Source organism: Rattus norvegicus, chromosome 5 (assembly GCF_036323735.1).
Source record: "Rattus norvegicus strain BN/NHsdMcwi chromosome 5, GRCr8, whole genome shotgun sequence".
Lineage (NCBI taxonomy): Eukaryota > Metazoa > Chordata > Mammalia > Rodentia > Muridae > Rattus > Rattus norvegicus.
Window position 1 is genome coordinate 141,396,360 of NC_086023.1, and position 20,037 is coordinate 141,416,396.

At 46.2% G+C, this 20,037-nt stretch overlaps 1 protein-coding gene across 1 annotated transcript; it reads left to right on the forward strand.

Moving 5' to 3' along the window:
- The first annotated feature begins 1,913 nt into the window (after window positions 1–1,913).
- LOC134479028 (uncharacterized) lies at window positions 1,914–15,873 on the forward strand. The gene is made up of 2 exons (XM_063261327.1): window positions 1,914–4,356; window positions 5,164–15,873. The coding sequence occupies exon 1, from the start codon at window positions 1,914–1,916 to the stop codon at window positions 3,090–3,092; it is 1,179 nt and encodes a 392-aa protein (XP_063117397.1). The 3' UTR covers window positions 3,093–4,356; window positions 5,164–15,873.
- Window positions 15,874–20,037: the final 4,164 nt, after the last annotated feature.

A 20,037-nucleotide genomic window follows, 5' to 3' on the forward strand; every position in this document is an offset into this window, starting at 1 on the left:
GATGAAGTCTATAGTCCTAGCCATTAAAGCCTCAAGCTGCTAGAAATAATCAAATACTCAAAGGGCCAGTAACGCAAAAACCTCAGGTGGGCTGAGAAACTCCAGACGAGAAAGCTGACTTGAGATGACCTCCTGGGCAGGTAAGATCAGGGAGCTCCTGATAGGAGATCAATCTACTGACCTTCTGTGTGATCAGGACTCTGAGACTTCTGGGATTAGATTTGCAGATGGGATCTTCCATCCCCAAAGTTCCCCCCTGCTTCCTATAAAACTCTCTAGTCACCTGCACCATGGGACATGGTGCCTACTCCCACGGAGAGACTGCTGTCCTTCACTGTTCTGATGAAGGGACCGATCTCCAGTCATTCCCACACCGCCATCATCAGTCCTGATGTGACAGTGCTGGCCTGCCTCATTGCCACACTGTCCTGGAATTGAGTTTGAAATTGACATTTTTGAACTATACAGGGTTTTTGAGAATTGGATCAAAGGATAGTATTAACACTTTTAACAGCAGGTTCTAGGTTTTCTCTCTTGGAAACTCAGCGAAGGGCTTGGTTTTGCCAGTGTCTGTTTCTTGAATTAACACTTGAATGTCAGATTCAGCTATTTCAGGAGGAAACCAGATTCAGGTTAACACTTCTGCTAGCTACCATTTCAGGGAGAGCATTTTAGCCACTGAGTCACTTCTCCAGCCCAAGCCTCCATCTTTTGATGGCTATGTCAATCACAGCAGAAATCTGCTTGGCATCCTTGCTCCTCTGTTTCTATTGCTTTAACCCTCATGAGTGAGCTGAGAGCCTGAGAACCCTTTCCTGTCACAGAATAGACACCTACATAGCTTATAGCCCCCCATTCGAATGGCCTGACAGCTCAAAAACAGCTCTGCAAACCAGAATGCCTCAGAGCATCCATCCTCAGAGACAAGGCTGGCCAACGGCCACCACCAAAACAGCTCCGAAGGAGCCTGGAAACCTTAGAGTAAATGAAGTGCCCCAGGTGCACCAGTCAGAGAGAAGTTTACTGTGGGGAAATGTTCTTGAGTCTAAAACGAGACTTCACATGCTTCACCAGAGTGGGGAAAGCAGACGGCCCTCACCCAAGCGGGAAGCTCTGAGAACATCTTGCCAAGGAATTAGTTCCAGTGGCTGCTGGGAGTTCTTCAAGCTTTTCCTGTCCCTTTGGGTTGGGACAGAAATGACTGACATCCAAAATGTGTCTTTTCCTCCAGGCCTCTTCCACACACTTGTCACTAGGGTTACGTAGTTTATCCATATTAATACCTCAGGGGAGAGTGAATATGAGAATGTCACAGCACACACAGAGTCAAAGGTAAATGTTCAAGTGTTGTTTTGGCCTCCCTGGGTTTCTGAGAACTGCGTCAGGTTATCAGGCTTGTCACTCAGGGTCATCTGATCTTCCTTATTAGACTCAAAGCCTGTGTGCTGAAAACCCCCAACAGGCCAGGCCAACCACTCTGTGACTCCCCATCAACTCCCTCCTGTGTGCCTAGCGATCAGCCTTCCACAGCTCACTTCCCACCTGTCCATACAATGCCTGTGCCCTCTCCATATGCTGATGTTTTCCCTAGAAGCTGACATCTTAACACCAACAGACACAGGGCCCAAGGCTTCCCTCTATATGCAGGTCAGCCCAGGTCACGGCCATCTTTCCCTTAGCCCCGCCCACTACATCATAGACAGGCAGGGTAGCTAAGGGTACCAGAGAGTTCATTTTCTCCAAACCCAGGACAGCAGTGGAACATTGACAGCAGAGGCCAGTGAACTTCAAAGAGTATTTATCTTGATCATGCCAGAGAGAAGAAAACTAAATACTGAAGAGCTCTCCCATCACGGTGTGGGATCAGTCAGGGAGAGACAAGGCCCTAGTCTCCAGGAGCGTGAGAGGGAAAAATGAATTGGCAAGAGCTTGTCTCACACAGAAGATTGAATGCTACTGACAGCACCAGGAGACAGGGAAGCCATGCATTTTGGGAAACCACGAGGCCACATTTCAATACTCAGAAAGTCAAAACCAGCCAGACCTCCCGATCCACATGTAGAAGTTTGGGCACTCTGCGTGCAAGCCCGGCAGAGTCGCTTCCCCTTCTCCAGAAACCAAAGGAAGGAGAGCATCACCTACTTCGGGCAGTCTCTGCTGGTGGCTGCAGGACCCCTGTCACTGAGGGCTTTTCTTCATTATCCCCCAGAGAGATATTACAAAGCGACCTTTCTAAATGTCTGGGGTTAGAGACCAGAAGAGGTTGCCTTACAAATCCAAAGGAGGCATGGACAGAGAAAACTCTTGAGGCAACAGCACCATTAGGGACCCAGGGAAAAGACAGAACAACAGCATTCCTTAATCAGGCAAATGATCAAGGGGACACACCTCAAAGTCCTCAAGTTCAGCTCCATAAGGACCTGTGGAAGGACGTGGTCATGAGATATAGCATTGCATCACCAAGGAAAGGCCTACACATGGTGTCACACTGCCCCAAACCTGAAGGCAGTCTTGAAGGGCATGTCCTGGAGGGAAGAAAGATCCACCTGAAATCAAGGCCACCAGTGCAGGAAACCCACATGTGTAGTTTGGAGGGAAGCCAGGAGGAAGAAACACAGACACCAAAGAAGGAGAAAGCCGAGAAGAGAGCTAAGTCCAAGGAAAGGGAGGCCCAGTCCCAGTTTTCAAAAGAAAAGTCACTCCTTCAGAAAAAACTGTGGGAGCTGAGCCCAGTCCCCGTGAGCAGAAAGAGTCTGCAGAACAAGAAAAGAACCCAGACCTTGGAGCTGTCGCCCCAAAACCATCATCATCATCCGAAGTCAGGCACCAGAGCACGCAGACAGAATCTACAGCAACTGGCTCAGGATGGCCACATCATAAAGCTCACAAAAGAACAGTCAAAAACGGAGAAAAGCAAGTCGAGAATGAAATGGTGGGATCCCACAGTCTGGGGTGCTCCAGTCACACTGGCCAAGCGTGAACAATTCCCTCGAAAGAATTCAAAATTCAACAGTGATCAGAGGAAGCTGAGCTTTCCCATGGGCAGATCGAGTTATACAGATCAAATTCCCACAGGCAGAGCAACTGATTAAAATCCTGTTTATCTGCCAGATCAACTTATTAAGACCTTGTTTTTCTGCCTTGAGAACATTAAAGGTCTCCACTAAGGCCCCGGGGCTGTGGTTTCTGGCCAGGGCAATAGCCTGCTCAAATCCAAAGGCCTCCTAGACAACCCTGACAGGGCACCCTCCCTATAGCTCTCCTCTTCTGGCTGGCCCTCCTGAGACTATGTCTATCATCCCTCTAGGGATTTCCTGGGACATCACACTTGTGAGTCTTCCCTGATCCTGGCTTGTAACCATTGGCCTCAGGTGATTCCCTAGAGAACACCCCATTCCTGAAGTTCCCTCAAAAAACTCTGAAAGTTTGTCAACTGCCTGCTGGGCACCCTTGTCTGTAACCATAGGTCCCAAGCTAGAACATCCTTTTTAGGGTGTATCTCTCTCCTCAAAGTTACTCCAGGAGGTTATTCTGTGTGTGTGTGTGTGTGGGGGTGTCCCTTAGCTGCTGCCCTTGAGTCCTGTTACTGGTACCAGCCCAGCTCTAGATCCCTTGACGTTGCCCCATTTCTGAGGCTTGCCTAGCAGACCCTTTTAGAAGTTGTAGCCTTCAGGTCTTGGGGAAATCCTTTGGTCCAGTGTAGAAATCCTTTGAGGGAAAGAATGCCCACTCAGAAGTTGGACCTCGAGACCTTTGCCAACATTTTAAGATCTCGTTCCTGTGGAGGATGCCCTTGTAGGAATCATGATCTTTGACCCTCTGTCTCTACAACACACTGGCCCCGTGGATCTTCCGGATGTACTGTGAAGGGCTGGGTTGAGTTTCATTCTTAGGCCCCGATGAGAGCGATTGTTTTGTTCCAGACCTTCGACTCTCAACAAAGCTGGCACCTGTTCTTGCTTTTCTCGTTCCTTCTGGACTCAGATTCCAGGTTGTGGACTGTGGTGAATCTGGCAGCAAAGGTTGCAGCACAGCCTGGGTAGAGCAGGGCGCCAAAGAGGGAAAATTCTCACTTGTTTTAAACTGTTCATGGAGTCTCCGTGAACAGACTAGAGCGTCAGGCCTGCGTGGCAATTCTGAGGCCTTAGGACTTTGGACAGACAGTGTGGTGCTGGTGAGATTCCACGCCAAGGGTTCTGGCTGCCGAGGCTCGTATTGGAGGAGGTCAGTGCCTTGGTGCCACCCAGGGGCATGAAGTGGATGGACACATGGAGCCACCGCAGTGGGCAGTGTCCTGAGTCACCCCAAGCTGATGAACTTCCTTGAAATGATGGAGCATTTATGAAACCCAGCCAGGTAAAAGGCCATAACCACCGTCCACATGCAGTTGGGCAAGAAGTGTGCCTTAGGCAGAGGTGGCTGTGGGTCAGTTCCATCCACCTATACCATTGGTCACTTGAAGCCAGGCCTCCAACAGCTGTGAAGGAGGAGGCAGCTCATGTGGTGGGAGGATGAGGAGCTGAGGCAGGAGCAGGACAGCCGCTCACAGTGGGGAGCATAGGGAGGACGGGGTGTGGACGGTACTTGTTCTAGAAGGAAATTTTAAATTACATGGCATGGCCATAGCGCGCTTCTTTTAAACAACAAGCAAGTCAACTCCTTCGTGTCTTGCACTGCCAGGCCATCCTCAATTTGCTCTATGGAATCTCTTAGGAGCTGCTTACCCTTGGGGTGGGACTGGGGTTGACCCTGCTTGGCTTATTGTCTGTGGCTTAGTTTGGTAGGTGGGCTGGACCCCACAAGCACAGTTCTGTGTGCAATCATTGATGGGCTATTTTAGTATTACGTGGATATAGGTCACATGTGCACACACACACACACACACACACACACACACACACAACACAGAGGCATATACATGGTTTTGCCTATGTGTATTTTTGTACTATGTATATGATGCCTGGGGCCCAAGGGGGCTAGAAGAATTCTTTGGATTTCCTGCAACTGTAGTTAAACTACATGTAGTGTGTGCCCTGTGGGTGATGGGAATTCAATACAGGTCCCGTGGCAGGACAGCCAGTGCTTTTAGCCACTGAGAGTCTTTCTAGCCCCTCCCTACCAGTTACTTTTATGCTAACATAATTGTTTTGTTTTGTGTTTTAGGGGTAATAGATTGGACACACTGATTCCATAGCAAAACCCGGATGTGGTGGCTCAGTTTTCTGTATGGACCTAGTACTTGACTAGAGGACTTTTTATGAAATCTGCTTATATCCCAGTCCTGAAATTTGTAGTCAAAAATTTAAAATCAGATATATCAAAATAATTTTCAGAATTTTTAATAAATCATTTTGAGTGTTAGTATTTAACAGTTTTGTCCTAGTGTCAATTCCTTAGTGTTTAAAGGATAATTATTTTTCTGTTAATTCTTTTAAAAATTTTTTTCTTTTGATTCTTCTGTTAATTCTTTTTCCATGATAAGGCTCTATGTAGCTTAGCCTGGCCTTGAACAGGTTGTGTGTCTATGTAGCTGTGGGTTATCCTGACCCCTGACCCTCCTGCCTCCACCTAGTAAGAGCTGAGACCCTGAGGTAAGCCACCTTGGCCACTTTCTCTGTGGTTCAGGGGATGGGACCCACGCACACCTATACCCCTCCCACCAAGCCGCAGGCCCAGCCTCTGGTTGGGTAATTCTTGGCTTTCTGCATTTTCACAGTCACTAGGGGAAGAGCCTAGTTCCTGGCTCCCTCGATCAGCCAGGAGACTGGGCTGACCGAGAACTCAGAGATCCTGCAGATCTGCCTCTGCCTCCCAAGTGCTGGGATTAGAGGTTTATGCCACCTTTGCTTGGCCTGAGGTTGGTCACTTTTGAGCACGTCCTGAAGATAGCCTATGTATGAAGATAGCTCCCTGGGTACAATCAAAGAGGTGACCATTAGGAATACATACACACACATACATACACACATATACACACATACATACATACACACATATACACACATACATACATACACACATACACATACACATACATACATACACATACACACATATACACACATACATACATACACACATACACATACACATACATACATACACATACACACATATACACACATACATACATACTTACACACATACATACACACATACATACATACTTACACACATACATACACACATACATACACACATACACATACATACATACATATATACACATACATACACACATATACACACATACATACATACACACATATACACACATACATACATACACACATACACATACACATACATACATATACACACACACATATACACACATACATACATACTTACACACATACATACACACATACATACATACTTACACACACATACATACACACATACATACACACATACATACATACACACATACATACACACATACATACACACATACACATACATACATACATATATACACATACACATACACACATACATACATACATACATACATACATACATACATGAAGGAAGGAAGAAAAAGAAAGGAAATGAATGAAAGGAAAGAATGGCCATACTCACAGTATGACAGGAGTCTTACTCCCTTTGTCTAGCTAACTCCTGTCTAACACTCCTCTCTCAAAAGAATTCCTACAGGATGGGGGTGATGCCCCATCCAACTGCTTCCTGCTGGTTGGGGATAGTGGAAAAGGCTGGCAGTTGAGAATACCCTCTGGAGCACTGACCTCGAGGCTCATGGCAGAAACTGGGAGGAATTTCTCTATCTGCCAAGCCTTCTGCAATAGACAATGGTAGCTGTCAGGCTGAGCACAAACCCATATTCACCAGCAGGTCTCAGAAGGACAGACCCAGCAGGTCTCAGAAGGACAGACCCAGCAGGTCTCAGAAGGACAGACCCAGCAGGTCTCAGAAGGACAGACCCAGTTAGTTTAGGGATCAGTTGAGCTATCCCCTTTTTCCTGGTTGAGAAGTCAACTATGAAGTTATTGCCCTGATTTTAAATAATTATGGAATAAGGGAGAAGTCTTATTAGAAGGAGCTGGGAGGTCATATCAGAGCAACTGTTCTAGAAAATCCACAAGATAAACCACAAGTAATATCTCCAGTGAAGACATCTCCTTAGTCCTGCTTGAGGTAGGCATCCACACTAAGGAGCTGGAGGAGCAAATGATCCCAGAAGAGGCAGGGTGAGACAATAAAGACTTGTCAATATACTTGGGGCTGGAGAGATGGCTCAGTGGTTAAGAATATTTGTTCTTATAGACTTGGGGTTGATTCCGGGGACCTACATGGTAGCTCACAAGTGTTCATAGTTCCAGTTCCAGGGGATCTGATATCCTCATTGGAACCAGGCATGCACTTGGTGCACACACATACATGCAGACATAAAGGTCATTTCATGACGTTTCCTTCCTGTGGGGAACTAACTCATGTCTTCTTTGTGGTTCTGGTGGTGTTCAAATCCAGTTCTGGGAAACTTCCAGAGAAGAAAACATTGCTCTCGTGGAGACCCTGACACACTTGATTTGTAAGGAAGCCTTTGCCTGTCTTATCATGCAAACTGCCATTTCTAGATTCCAGGATGCATTATTTAAAAAAAATTGTGGCAAAGGGAAGCAGGAACTGAAGTATGAATTTTTTTTTCTTTTCTTTTTTTCGGAGCTGGGGACCGAACCCAGGGCCTTGCGCTTGCTAGGCAAGCGCTCTACCACTGAGCTAAATCCCCAACCCCTAGTATGAATATTTTTAATAAATCCTGGTGCGGGGTTACTTATCCACCTCAGTGGTCTATGTTTCCCGGTGAAAGACACACACACAGCCTTTATATTTAATATGCCTTAAAGAGCCCGGTAGCACCCTCCGTGCTCTTAGAATCCACTTTCTACCCTTAGCCATAACTGCTTACTGTGTCTGCGGTCCATCTTGGCTGCTCTTGACCCAGCTGAGCAGCCCTCTGGGTCAAGTTCTCTTGGTCCCTTTGCATGGTTCTCTCCCTCGTGCAGACGCTTCTTCCATGGCCACTCTTCTATGTCCACTCCTGCATGCTCTTTTCAGTCACGAAGGCTCTTCCCTTCCTGTCGTCCTCCTCAAGGTCCCAAGCCCAGGAAATCTAAAACCCTTCTCTCCCTTCTCCCCAGCCATTGGCTGCTGGCATCTTTATTTACCAATCAGAATTAACTAGGCGCAGGTTCCCAGAAGCTAAATGCAGACCCCTCTCGTGCAAACAGTTTTGGGGGACCCAAATCAGCATTAGAATATAAGCAGGTACAGGAGATCACAAGCTGTTTCTAGGTCTACTCACGACCTACTTTAAAAGGGACAAGGGAAAAAATTTTTTTGACTGGGTTTCTCTTTGTGGCCCTGGCTGTCCTGGAACTTGCTCTGTCGACCTGGCTGGCCTTAAACTTATAGAGATCCACCTGCCACGCCTCTCAAGTTCTGGGATTACAGGTGTGCATCACCACTTCCCAGCTAGAACAACTGAATTTAAATCAAGTCACAGATGTTAAATCAAAACAGAGGATGGAGGATAGAAAATGTGAACCTAACTTTTAGAAATACTTTTTGTCCTTTAAGAAATATTAGTATTCCCATGACAGGTGTGATGGTGCACACTTTAATCCCAGCATCTGGAGGCAGAAGGAGGCAGATGTCTGTGAGCTCAAGGGCAACTCTGGACTCCATTCTGAGACCCTGTCTCAACAAATGAAAATGGTATTTGCTTTTAGTACGGATTCCCATCTATTTTATATTAATGTTTAGGAATACTGAACCCCGAGAGGATATACACAGTTTCCTACATGGAAGACAGAATGGACTAGAGTCAAGGAATGAAAGCTTTAATAGCATGCCACATGTCAGTGTACATAGCATTTCATGACATCTGCCATAGGAACGTTTTCTGTTTATAAACATAAACTGTGAGTATAATGATCAAGGACCCTAAAGCTAACGCTGCTCTCCAGGTTTCGGCAGGTAACATTTACAACATATACACAATCATTATGACATATACCAAATTTTAGGCAGTTAGACCAGGAGACAGCCATTAGCAGATGTGGAGGCTACTGAGGACGGACCCTATCTCCAATTTGCTTGGCAGCAAACAGGGAAATGAATTGTGTGGTGGAGTATGCCCTTAATCTCAGCATGGGGAAGACAGAGGCAGGAGGATCGCTGTAAACTCAAGTCTGGTCTACAGAGCTCCAGGACAGAGAGAAAGACTGAAAATACCATGGTGAGTAGCTCAGCAATCTGGCCCCAAATGGGATGTCACATTCTAATTTGCCTTTAATTGGATAACATCACCTACTGTCTTCTCTGTTTATAGATCTTAGCAGTTTCCCCTTGCTACCCCCTCTCCTTTAAGTTGTGTATGGATGTGTGATGTATGTGAATGTTTGCATGTTTGTGTATCTCTGCACAATGTGCATACTTATTGCCCATAGAGACCAGTAGAGGGCATTGGATCCCCTGGAACTGGAACTGGAGTTATAACAGTTGTGGGCTGCCACATGGGTCCTGGGAATCAAAACTGGGTCCTCTACAACAGCCAGTGCTACACACACACACACACACACACACCCTTTGGCCCTTTTGAGACAGAGTCTCTCTACATAGCTCCAGCTGTCCTGGAATTCACTGAACACAGAGCAGACTGGCTTTGAACTCAAGAGATCCACCTGTCTCTAAAAGTGTGTGCCACCTCACTGGGCCAGACAGTGTTCTTACTTGCCGAGTCATTTCTCCAGCCCTTTTCCTCTTCTCTGATAACTCAAAATGTCTAATGTTTGGTACCACACCCACTTGATCCCTTCTTTGGATAGCAGCCAAAATCCTAAACATGTCTGCTGACTCAGCATTCTTGCTCTCTGTGAAGGGTACCTCCCGCCCCATACGGAATCCCTATAGTTCCATCACTTCTCCTGACTCCATGACTAGAACCTGACTCAAAAGGCATGCCCTTTTCCTCTCCTTTCTGGCAGGTGCCAAGACTCCCAGCAGCTTGCCTACCACATCATTTTTCTCTCAAACTATAGCAAAATGGCCCTTAATTTTTTCTGAGTCCGTCTTATAATTCTTTTAACAAGGAGACTAGCAACCCAGAAACACCCAATTTTTGTTCTTTTCCTTTTTGAGACAGTTTCTCTGTGTAGGCCTGGCTGTCCTGGAACTTGCTGTATAAACCATGCTGACCTCAAACTCATAGAGGTCTCTCTGCCTCTCTCTCTGCCTCTCTGCCTCTCTGCCTCTCTCTCTGCCTCTCTCTCTGCCTCTCTGCCTCTCTCTCTGCCTCTCTGCCTCTCTCTGCCTCTCTCTCTGCCTCTCTGCCTCTCTCTCTGCCTCTCTGCCTCTGCCTCTCTGCCTCTCTCTCTGCCTCTCTGCCTCTCTCTCTGCCTCTCTGCCTCTCTCTGCCTCTGCCTCTGCCTCCTGAGTGTTGGAATTAAAGGCATGTGCTACCATTGCCACTGGCTGGTTACCCAAATATTTTATAGTTAATACAAATGACATTATTAGCAAGTATCTGAATAGGAACATTATCCCATTTCAACACTGACAAAATGTATGTTTATTTCATGTGGGCCAAAGTTGGGAAACCATGCAAAGGGATCCTTGCATAAAGGCCCCCCTACAGTTCAACTTGGAAATTTATATTTCAACTTCTCCTAGCTTAAGTAAGCTTAGGGAAAAAAGGTTGCTTTTTAGAGTTTCTGACTCTTTGCTAAATATCTTTAACAGTTTAAGTACTTTCATATTATAGGTGACCCTGTCAATCCCACAGGATTTGTGTTCTCAGCCTTAGTTTCTAGGATTAACACTTGACAGCACCAGAATCAGTCCACTCACAAGGGGACTGCTCAAAAACAATACTTGGGTTAGTTGACATTTTAGATAGGCATGCTTGAAGTAAAGTCCTATAAAACTGGTCTTCATTTTTATATCAGAGTCAAACACTCTAAAATCACCCATCTTAGCTTACCGCTTTTTCAGAGAGAAAAATACAGAGATGGCCGCTCCAGTTTGTTAACAGTTCAACAATGTCTCTCAAAGAGCTCCGTTTATGCGTACGCACACTTACACACATAGACCTTTTAAACAGGCACACCGAGAAGGAGAATTTTGGTGCACAGACCAAGAAAAATTCAAAAGTCAAGTGAGCTGGGTTCAGTAGTTATTTTAAGAACTTCAGGGAAGATTGTTTCTGCCTCATGTCGCTTTAGAAAGGATCATGAGGGGCTGGAGAGATGGCTCAGCGGTTAAGAGCACCGACTGCTCTTCCAGAGGTCCTGAGTTCAAATCCCAGCAACCACATGGTGGCTCATAACCATCTGTAAAAGAGATCCGATGTCCTCTTCTGGTGTGTCAGAAGACAGCTACAGTGTACTCATATACAAAATAAATAAATAAATCTTAAAAAAAAAAAAAAAGAAAGAAAGGATCATGAGTTAACCGAAGGCTGGTCAGCTAGAATTCTCCCTCGGGGGCACCAAGAGAATAAATAGTCTTAATATTTTTCATGATTACATAACTGCAACAGAATGCCCTTGCAACTCTTGCTTATCTGTTTCAAATGAGTTAAGGGGGGGCGGGGGTGCAATGGGTTGCTTTGGGAAAGGGGTGGCCACAAAATTACCTTTGAGGAATGAGCTTTATCAGGAGAAAGGGTCTCCATCACAAAGAAGCAGTATGGTATATCAGGTGGTCCTTAAAGGGAAGGGGAAGCTGCTGTTTAAAACTTGAGAGGAGCACTATTAAAAGATGGCTTAGAATCAGAGTTACCATGGACAGAATGATGGTGGGCTGCAGAGGAAAGCTCTCAAAAATCCCCCCGAACAAAGAGAATGGGTGCTGGTGAGTTCCACCCCGTGTGACTCAGTCTGGGTCAGCCTACCTGACTATTTAGTCTGGGATAGCTTCCTTTAGTACGGAAGAGACAGTACAAGGTAGGACCGTGACTTAGGGGCTCAGCACAGCATGGCTTCTTAACACGCAGTCCAGAGAGAGCTGAAGGGAACGTGGCCTGAGTTTTTTAAGTCTGTGGGGTTGGGCCACTTTGAGTGACTGGTGGCTTGCACAGGGGCCCATGATCCAACATAAAGACTTGGAGAACAATACTCTGAGCAGACCCACCAAAGCCTTCTCCGTCTGAGGCCCATTACACGCCAGTCCAAACATAACTCCATAAAACAAATAGCTCAGGAGAACCAGGAAAGACAAAGCCAGTCACAAAAGTGGCTTTAAAAGAACCGAAGTGCTCAAAAGAGCCTGAACCTAAAGGAAAGCCAAACCTGACTGATGGTGCTTGGGGGAAGACATGGTAATGGTCAAGCTTTCTAAGAAAAATCCAAAATGAAGCCCAAGTGCTAGTTTTGTACCGCTTCACCTACTAGAGCAGATGGTGCCGGATAAAAAGCAGGGGGCTGCAAAAAGAAAAACCTCCCTGGAATAAAGCAATTCTAGAAGCTGTTTGGGACAGTTCAACCTTTTGTCCTTTAGGCAGAGTCAGCTTGCTGCCAATGACTGCCGCTCAAATTGTGTATTTTCTCCAGGGTCTTGACAACGGTTACTGGAGTTATTAGAGAAAGCTGCCTGGGTCCTGGCAGCTGTGTTCAGTCAGGCTCAGCCCATCCATCCTCCAGCTCCCCAGAAGACTCCATCTCCTATCTAGCCTCTACTTGCCACAGCTTCCTCTCATCTACCTTTGCCCGTGCCTTCCACATGCAGCTGTTGTTCATGGCTACTGCCATGCCTGTCAAGAGGCACACACAGGTGCCAAAGACCCAGTCACGGCCATCTTTCCTGTCACGGCCACCAAAGACCCAGTCATGGCCATCTTTCCTGTCACGGCCACTGCATTACAAACAGGCAGGGTGGTTAAAGCTGGGACTGTGCAGGGAGGTCATTAGTTCCCAGACCAGGGCAATGGTGCAGTGTGGATGCCAGAGGCTGGGGAAACTTTGATAATGACTGGTGTGTTAGGAGCATAACAGTGGGGAGGAGAACTGCTGAGCTCCTGAGAACTCAGGAGAGCACAGGAGAGCCCTTGAGAGGGGAAAGCCCTGGTCCTCAGGAGAGCAAGAGGAGGAAATAAGTTTTCAAGCACTGGGCTCCCACACCTGCCACGCAGAAGACGGGGATGGGGTGGGCAAGTCTCTGGGATAGCCACTGCAGGATCATTTGCTTCCCAACGGGGTCAACGGCTGCTCATGCTGCTCCAGCCAAGAGCAGGTGTCTGGGTGATCTATAGGTCAGCCAGGCAGGGCTCACTCACTAATCTTTATTAGCAGAAGTGGGGGAAAGCAGGACACGTTCCACACTTGCAGGCTCTGAGTGCCAGGTCCATGCCTGCTCCCATTTGTCACCAGAGGTTCTACAGAGTGGCTCCTCAAAGCCACCATGTATGGTCCCACACCCCTGCCACCCAACGAAAGACTGTGGTAGTGACGACAACTAAAACGACCTTAAATTTAAGGATCATGACCTTGCTTAGCAAAGCAAACAAGAAAAATAGAGAACCACCCAAATCCACAATACCACGTAAATACAGGAACAAGAGATAGTTGCAGAAGTCCCGACCACGTCCCTGCTACAAAACCCAGCCAAAAATAAAAACAAATGGGACTAAGGAAAGAGCCAGGAGGTGGTGTGGAGAGACAGCTCAGGGGACGTAGTGACATAGTACAACCTCGAGGGCCACAAGTAATATTTAGATCACCCAACTGTGGTGACCATAAAAGAAACACTGCAGAGCTTGTGGTAGGAAGTACTACGGCCGTCACACACAAGGTAGAAGTTTACCTATTAGCCCAGGAGGGGAGGTACAGCCCCAGTGGTTGAAAAAAAGGGTCGGGGAGCCCGGCCCAAGGCCATGGGAGAGAATAACCCAAGTCGGCTGAAGAGAAGTCCTGGGTTTTGGAGATCTTGGCTAAATAGCACCACAAAGAGCTATTTATTAGTTCATGGCTACCACAGGGAGAAAGTTGCAAGAAACGTGTTAGTAAAGGAGAAGTCTCTGGGGCAGCATGGGTGAGATCCCGGTCTGGGGCAGGCCCATAATGCTGACAGAGTGGGAGGGTACTGCTGGTCAGCTAGGCTTGAACGAAAGAGTGCCCCACAGATGCCAAGTGAATGATTCCAGCAAGAAGACGAAATGAGAGTCGGCACGAACTTCCCAAGCTCTGTGCATGTGGTGAGGCTGGCTTGGGACCAGAGAGATGAGAATATGCCAAGTTCATGGAGGAGATGGTGAAGGTCGCACCAGCATCTGAGGAAGAGGTAGACTTACCCTGTAAGGCAAGGAATCATGAAACTTGTTCCCAGGTAGCTCTGAGCTGCTGCCTCATCCCCCAACCTCCCAATTCCCAACCCCCTGGAGACCAAGTGTCAGGTGGCCAAGGATGGACAGATATCCTTGCTTTAATGATACCTGTTTCTTTGAAAGCTGGTGCCATTCAATTTTATGAAAATAAGGGTGTGGGTTTCCCAGTGAAATTTGTTTTTGACAACGTTGAGAATCCATTTGGCCAATACTCTGATGTCAAAGTACTAGAGCAGTGGGTGTGGGAGAAGCAGTGTCCATCTGTCCTTCCTGAGCATGAGGAGAGCCATGCCATCCAGAGTCAGCACTTGGTCAGGGCTGTGAGTGCCTGGTAGAAAGATCACAACTGAAGCTACTTGCCTGTGGCATCCACACTTGGTCAGAAAAGAGAACAACATGCCTGCTTTGTATTAAAACTGGATCCTCGCCTAACATTTCCACAGTGTGTTGGAAGGCTTCTGGTTCCGCAGTTTGATGGGAACCCTGGAGTGCAAGACTTTTCCAAGTCCTGTGGTGCAGGCTTGGCCCCAGCGCTAGACTCCGCTTTCTCCTTAGAGCTATTGTATGTTGGCTCCTTCAGTGCTCAGGCCTCTGACTGTCAGTCCCACTGTTGCAGGATATCATTAAACAGGGTTTTGGAAGGCCCTGAAACAGTGGCTTCCATGCTTTGGCCGTTGGACATCCCACTCTGCAGGTCCTTTATTTTTAAGGCTGATCTTTTTGATGTTGTATCGTGGAGCTGTAGAGCCTACCCTTTCTCCTAACTGTTGGTCCCAGAACCAAAGATTCTTTGGATGGGCAAGATATTCTTTTCAAAACTGCATCTCAAGTTTCTTCCAGGAGCTCCCGGAGGTCCTTCCTTTTCAGGGGAGGAATGCCCGACTCAGAACCTGCCTCTGTAGCCCTTGGTGTCAGCACTGGGTCCCTCGGATGTTCCATCTGCCTTCGTCCTTTCCACGAGGTTATTTTGAAAGTTGCAGCCTCAGGGCTGGAGAGATGGCTCAGCAGTTAAGAGCCCTGACTGCTCTCCCAGAGGTCCTGCGTTCAATTCAATCACATGGTGGCTCACAACCATCTCTAATGGGATCTGATGCCCTCTTCTGGTGTGTCTGAAGACAGCGACAAGTGTACTCACATACACAAAATAAGCAAATAGAATCTTTTTTAAAAAAGTTGCAGCCTCAGGGTTCTGGAGGATGAACTGTTGTTTGCAGTCCCATAGGTACTATTGAGAGGATACTCGCCCACTCTACCTTACAAGTTGCATTTGAGTCACTGGTGGACATTTTAGGAGCTGTTTCCTAGGAAAGAATCCCTCTCAACAAAGGCTCCTTCTGTCCCCTCAGATCCATCATTTTGATTTATTCTAAAGAATCGGTCACATTTAGTCCTTAGACACAAGGCTATTGATACGTTGTCGCCTTTTCTCTGGCTCACAATTTGGCAAGGTCTAGCTTTTCTCACTCCTTTCAGCCAGTCGCGGGCCCCTGTCTTCCGGCCCGGAAACTGAGGGAGCACCTCCAGTAACCGCCGCAGTAGCCAGGAAGGAGCTTAAGCGAGCCGAGCTCCAACGGTGAAAGGCTAGGTTGTGGGGTGGGGGATGGGGAGTGAGGGTGGGGCCTAGAAAGGATGGGGACAGGTGGGACACATGCAGGATTGGGCGGAGCAGATGGATAATTCCCAGTTGTGTAGTTTAGCCATCAAAGGTCTTAGGGTGCAGGCTAATGAATCTGGTCTGAGCAGCTTCTTCGAAGCCTTTAGGGCTCAGACTTTAGCGCTCTGGTGACTACTATGCGTGGAGGACGCCAACACCAGCCAAGCTGAGACGCTGCAGCCGGCTGTGTTCAGGGTTACCCAAGCGGAAGAAGATCCCGGTTGGGACTCTTAAGGATAAATTGGTAGAGTACTTTACAAACTCTGCTGGTACAAAATCCCGAGGATATCGCCCATAAGCACTTGGGTAGGAATGAGCGGCACTGCCAGAGGCAGCTCCATCTTCCTACAATGTGACAGGGCAGCTGCTCATAGAGGACCTCAGAGCTCATGGTCAAGGGGTGGATTGTTCCGGAAAGGACAATTTAAAATGCCAGGGAATAACCATTGGGAGAGATTTTTTTCCCATTGTTATCTTTATGTGTATGGGTGCTTTGCTTATATGTATGTATATGTACCAAATGCCTGCAGTGTCTGTGGAAACCAGTTACAGATGGCTGAGAGTCACCACATGGGCTACAGGAATCAAACCTGTGTCCTCCAGAAGAGCAGCCAGGGTTCTTCATTGGCCACCTCTCCAACCCTCATCTGTTTATTCTTGATGTGCGTTTTATGTTTTGGGCTGTCAGGATAGTGCCTGGGCCCTAGCACTCTAACAAACTAGGCCTAGTAACAAATCTTCGAAGCAAATTAAAGACGGACTTTTTAGTGAAAACTAGAAAAAGATTTACTCAATATGGCTGTCTGTGTTGGGAAGTAGGACAAAGAGATGCAGTGACCTTCAGGTCCTGACTTGAGGTTTAGGTGCAAGTAACGGGCCAGAATCATGCATATCTGAGCAGTTCAGGGAGAGCAATGGGCTGATTCATCACTGACCCATCGCTGTCTTGGCTGCAGTCTCTTTGAAGGCAGTCAGACAAGAGGTCGGCATGGTGAGAAATCCCTTTCCCCAGGACAAGTCCCTCTTCTCGTTGGATCCAGGCTTCAACCTCTTGTGAGATTTCTGGGCAAAGTCCAATGCTTTGTAAACGTTTGATGGTTAAAAGGAGACTGCAAGTGTTTCTTCAGAGGTTGTACTCTGAGAGACATGCCCTGGAGAGATGGCTCAATGGGTAAGAGTGCTTGCTATCAAAGCATGAAGTCCTGTGTTTATTATAGGTGAGAGCTTAAGAGAAGGAAGCAGCAGGGTATGGGCTCTGACACCTTTAATCCTGGCACTTGGCAGGCAGAGGCAGGTGCATCTCGAGTTCAAGGCTGGCTTGGTCTCTATAGCAAGTTCCGGGCCAGCCAGGGCTACACATGGACAGTATGCCTGAAGATGTGCTGAGGAGATGGGGGGAATAACTTATTATTAAACATAATTAGTGCTGTAATGATATGCTCAGTCCTCCCAGGAGCCCCCACTGTTGTTCTAATACTGCGCTCAGTCCTCACCTTTATGAAGCTTTTGAAGTGGTGGGTGTGGCCGCTTACAAAGTTTCTGTGCATTCAGCTCTTTGCACCAGGCATTTGTCCATCTTGACATGGTTCATCACTTTTTTTTTTTTTTTTTTTTTTTTTTTGGTTCTTTTTTTCGGAGCTGGGGACCGAACCCAGGGCCTTGGCGCTTCCTAGGTAAGCGCTCTACCACTGAGCTAAATCCCCAGCCTCGGATCAACTGTGTTTTACACCAAGACCTTTCTTCTTCTTTTTAAATGAGAAATTACCTCAACATTGTACTATGTAGTTCTAAAAGAAATAATGGGGAAGTAGAGTTTGTGTTGAACTGTTTATTCATTCATATGAACTGCGTAAGTTTTCCACATGACCTAGGATTTGCCTTCTGTTTGGTTTATCTGTAACGACTTGCTACAAATAAAGGTTGCATTTTACCTTTAACACTAACATGTTTTAAATATATATTTTTTTAATTTTTTGAGATTATAATTATCGATTTCCCTCCCATTAAATGCATTATATACATGTGTCTTCCCCACCCCTACCCTAACCTACGAAGTGCCATCTTCTGGCAGAATGGCATTATTGCATAGGACAGTAGTTCTGGATTTGGCAGTTTTGTCACTGAAAATGCAAATGTGGAAGTAACATACATGTGTAAGCAGAACGAGCCCCACAGGGATGTAGCTGGCAGTCCTGTCTTCTTCCTGTAGGACATGTGCAGATAGAAGCCGCTATGCACGGCCTGGAAAGAGGCTCAGGCTGCTCTCAGGCAATGACCTTACAATGTACATTTTAGCTATACATAGTGTTTTAGATGCAAGTTATAAATCAAAATATCTGTGTGTTCTGCTTGGTTAGCATATTTGTACCTGTTCATTCAGGAAAATCCGAGGTCTTGTTTATTAAAAAAAAAAATACTAACAGGAAAACTTTGTCTCCAGCATAGAAATACTGTGTAATACTTATGTGCTATGCTTTGATTGAGGATGCTCCCTAAAGCCTCAGGCATTTGAATACATAGTCCCGGCTGCAGTGCTGCTGGTGAGGGTTAGGTGGAATAGCTTGGGAGTAGAACTAGCACTGAGGTGGGCTTTGAAAGTAGGAAGCCTCGCTTACTTTCAGTTCACTCTCCGATTCATGCTTGTGGCCGAGGGCGTGAGTTCTCAGCTTCTTGCTGGTGCTTGGTACCATGCTTCTCCACCAGGATGGATTTTTATCCCTATAGAACTGTAAGCCCAAATACCCATCTCCCACAAATAAGTTGACTTGGTCATGGTATTTTATTACAGCAACAGAATAGTAACTAATACAGGAATCACAAATAGTTCAGTCCCCACACCCCCTGGAAAAGAAAAAAAACCTAAAGAAAAAATTCATGTTCTTTAAAATGTCAGGAAGTCTTCTCACCATATAGGTGGACCTTAGTCTGAGCTCTCTGATCACTGTTTAATGGACACTAACTAGCCTACCTTTTGGCCTTTGTCTGCAAAAGGAGCTGTAGGGTTGAGTGTCAGGAGCCTAGGATAGGCTAAGGCTAGCAGGTAGCCTTCCTGGAGGTGGCCTACTGCTTCTGCATGGTCTGTGATGGGTGGGCTCTATGAGGCAAGGTCCCAAAGAGACTTCACCTGCTGATGGCTTCTTGGAGCTGATATGCCTTTCCTGTCATTATTATATAATAATCTCTGGGCATTATCCCACCCTGTTGACCAGATTTTCTGCAGATCAACATAAAGATGAATCTTCATGAATTAATGCCGTTTGGATGAATGATTTTTATAGAATTCTTGATTTGATTAAAATAATTTTAGGAAGAAAATTTTTAGAGATGGTCTTAGTTCTTTGCTAGAAAGATGTAATAAAGTTAGAATCAAGAATAGAATGTGCCCACTCCTCATAATAGTAAGTAAAGTCTGCATAATAAGAAATACGAGCTTCCATAATTATACTAAAAAGAGGAATAGGCTTGCAACAAATTTGTGTTCAAGGCTAAAATATTTAGGTTCATGGATAAAGCCACAGGTATGCACTATGACTAGGCCAGGCCATGTAAAAACTGTTGCCTTAAATGTATGATAAGCATAGAGAATAAAACACTGCTTTGAACTGAAAGTAGACATCTTTCTGCAACTCCCATTTTATGTAACATGTCTGAGATATCGGAGGTAATTTTCTAAGAGCTTTTTTCTAAGCAGGGATAAAAAGGCCAAAGAAGTAAGGTTGGTGGGTTGGTGGCTCTGCCCCATCCATGCATCCATGCATCCATGCATCCATGCATCCATGCATCCATCCATCTACCCATGCATCCATCCATCATGTATGCGCGTTTGTTATGTATGAAGGTATATGTGTAAGTATGTAAGCACACGTGAATATTTGTGGAGTTGATAAGACAGATGGCTGGGCCCAGCCAGAGTGGGTATGTATGAATATATGTTTAAAAAACATAAAAAGCTAAAAGCAATAAATAAAAAGTGATGTAGACATTTCCCACTTCACCAAGTGTATGTGTTTTCTGTGTGAGTGAATCCTTCTTTCTTTTC

Bases quoted from the DNA above. Each gene is read 5' to 3' on its own strand.
- LOC134479028 (XM_063261327.1), top strand. From the start codon at position 1,914: ATGAATTGGCAAGAGCTTGTCTCACACAGAAGATTGAATGCTACTGAC.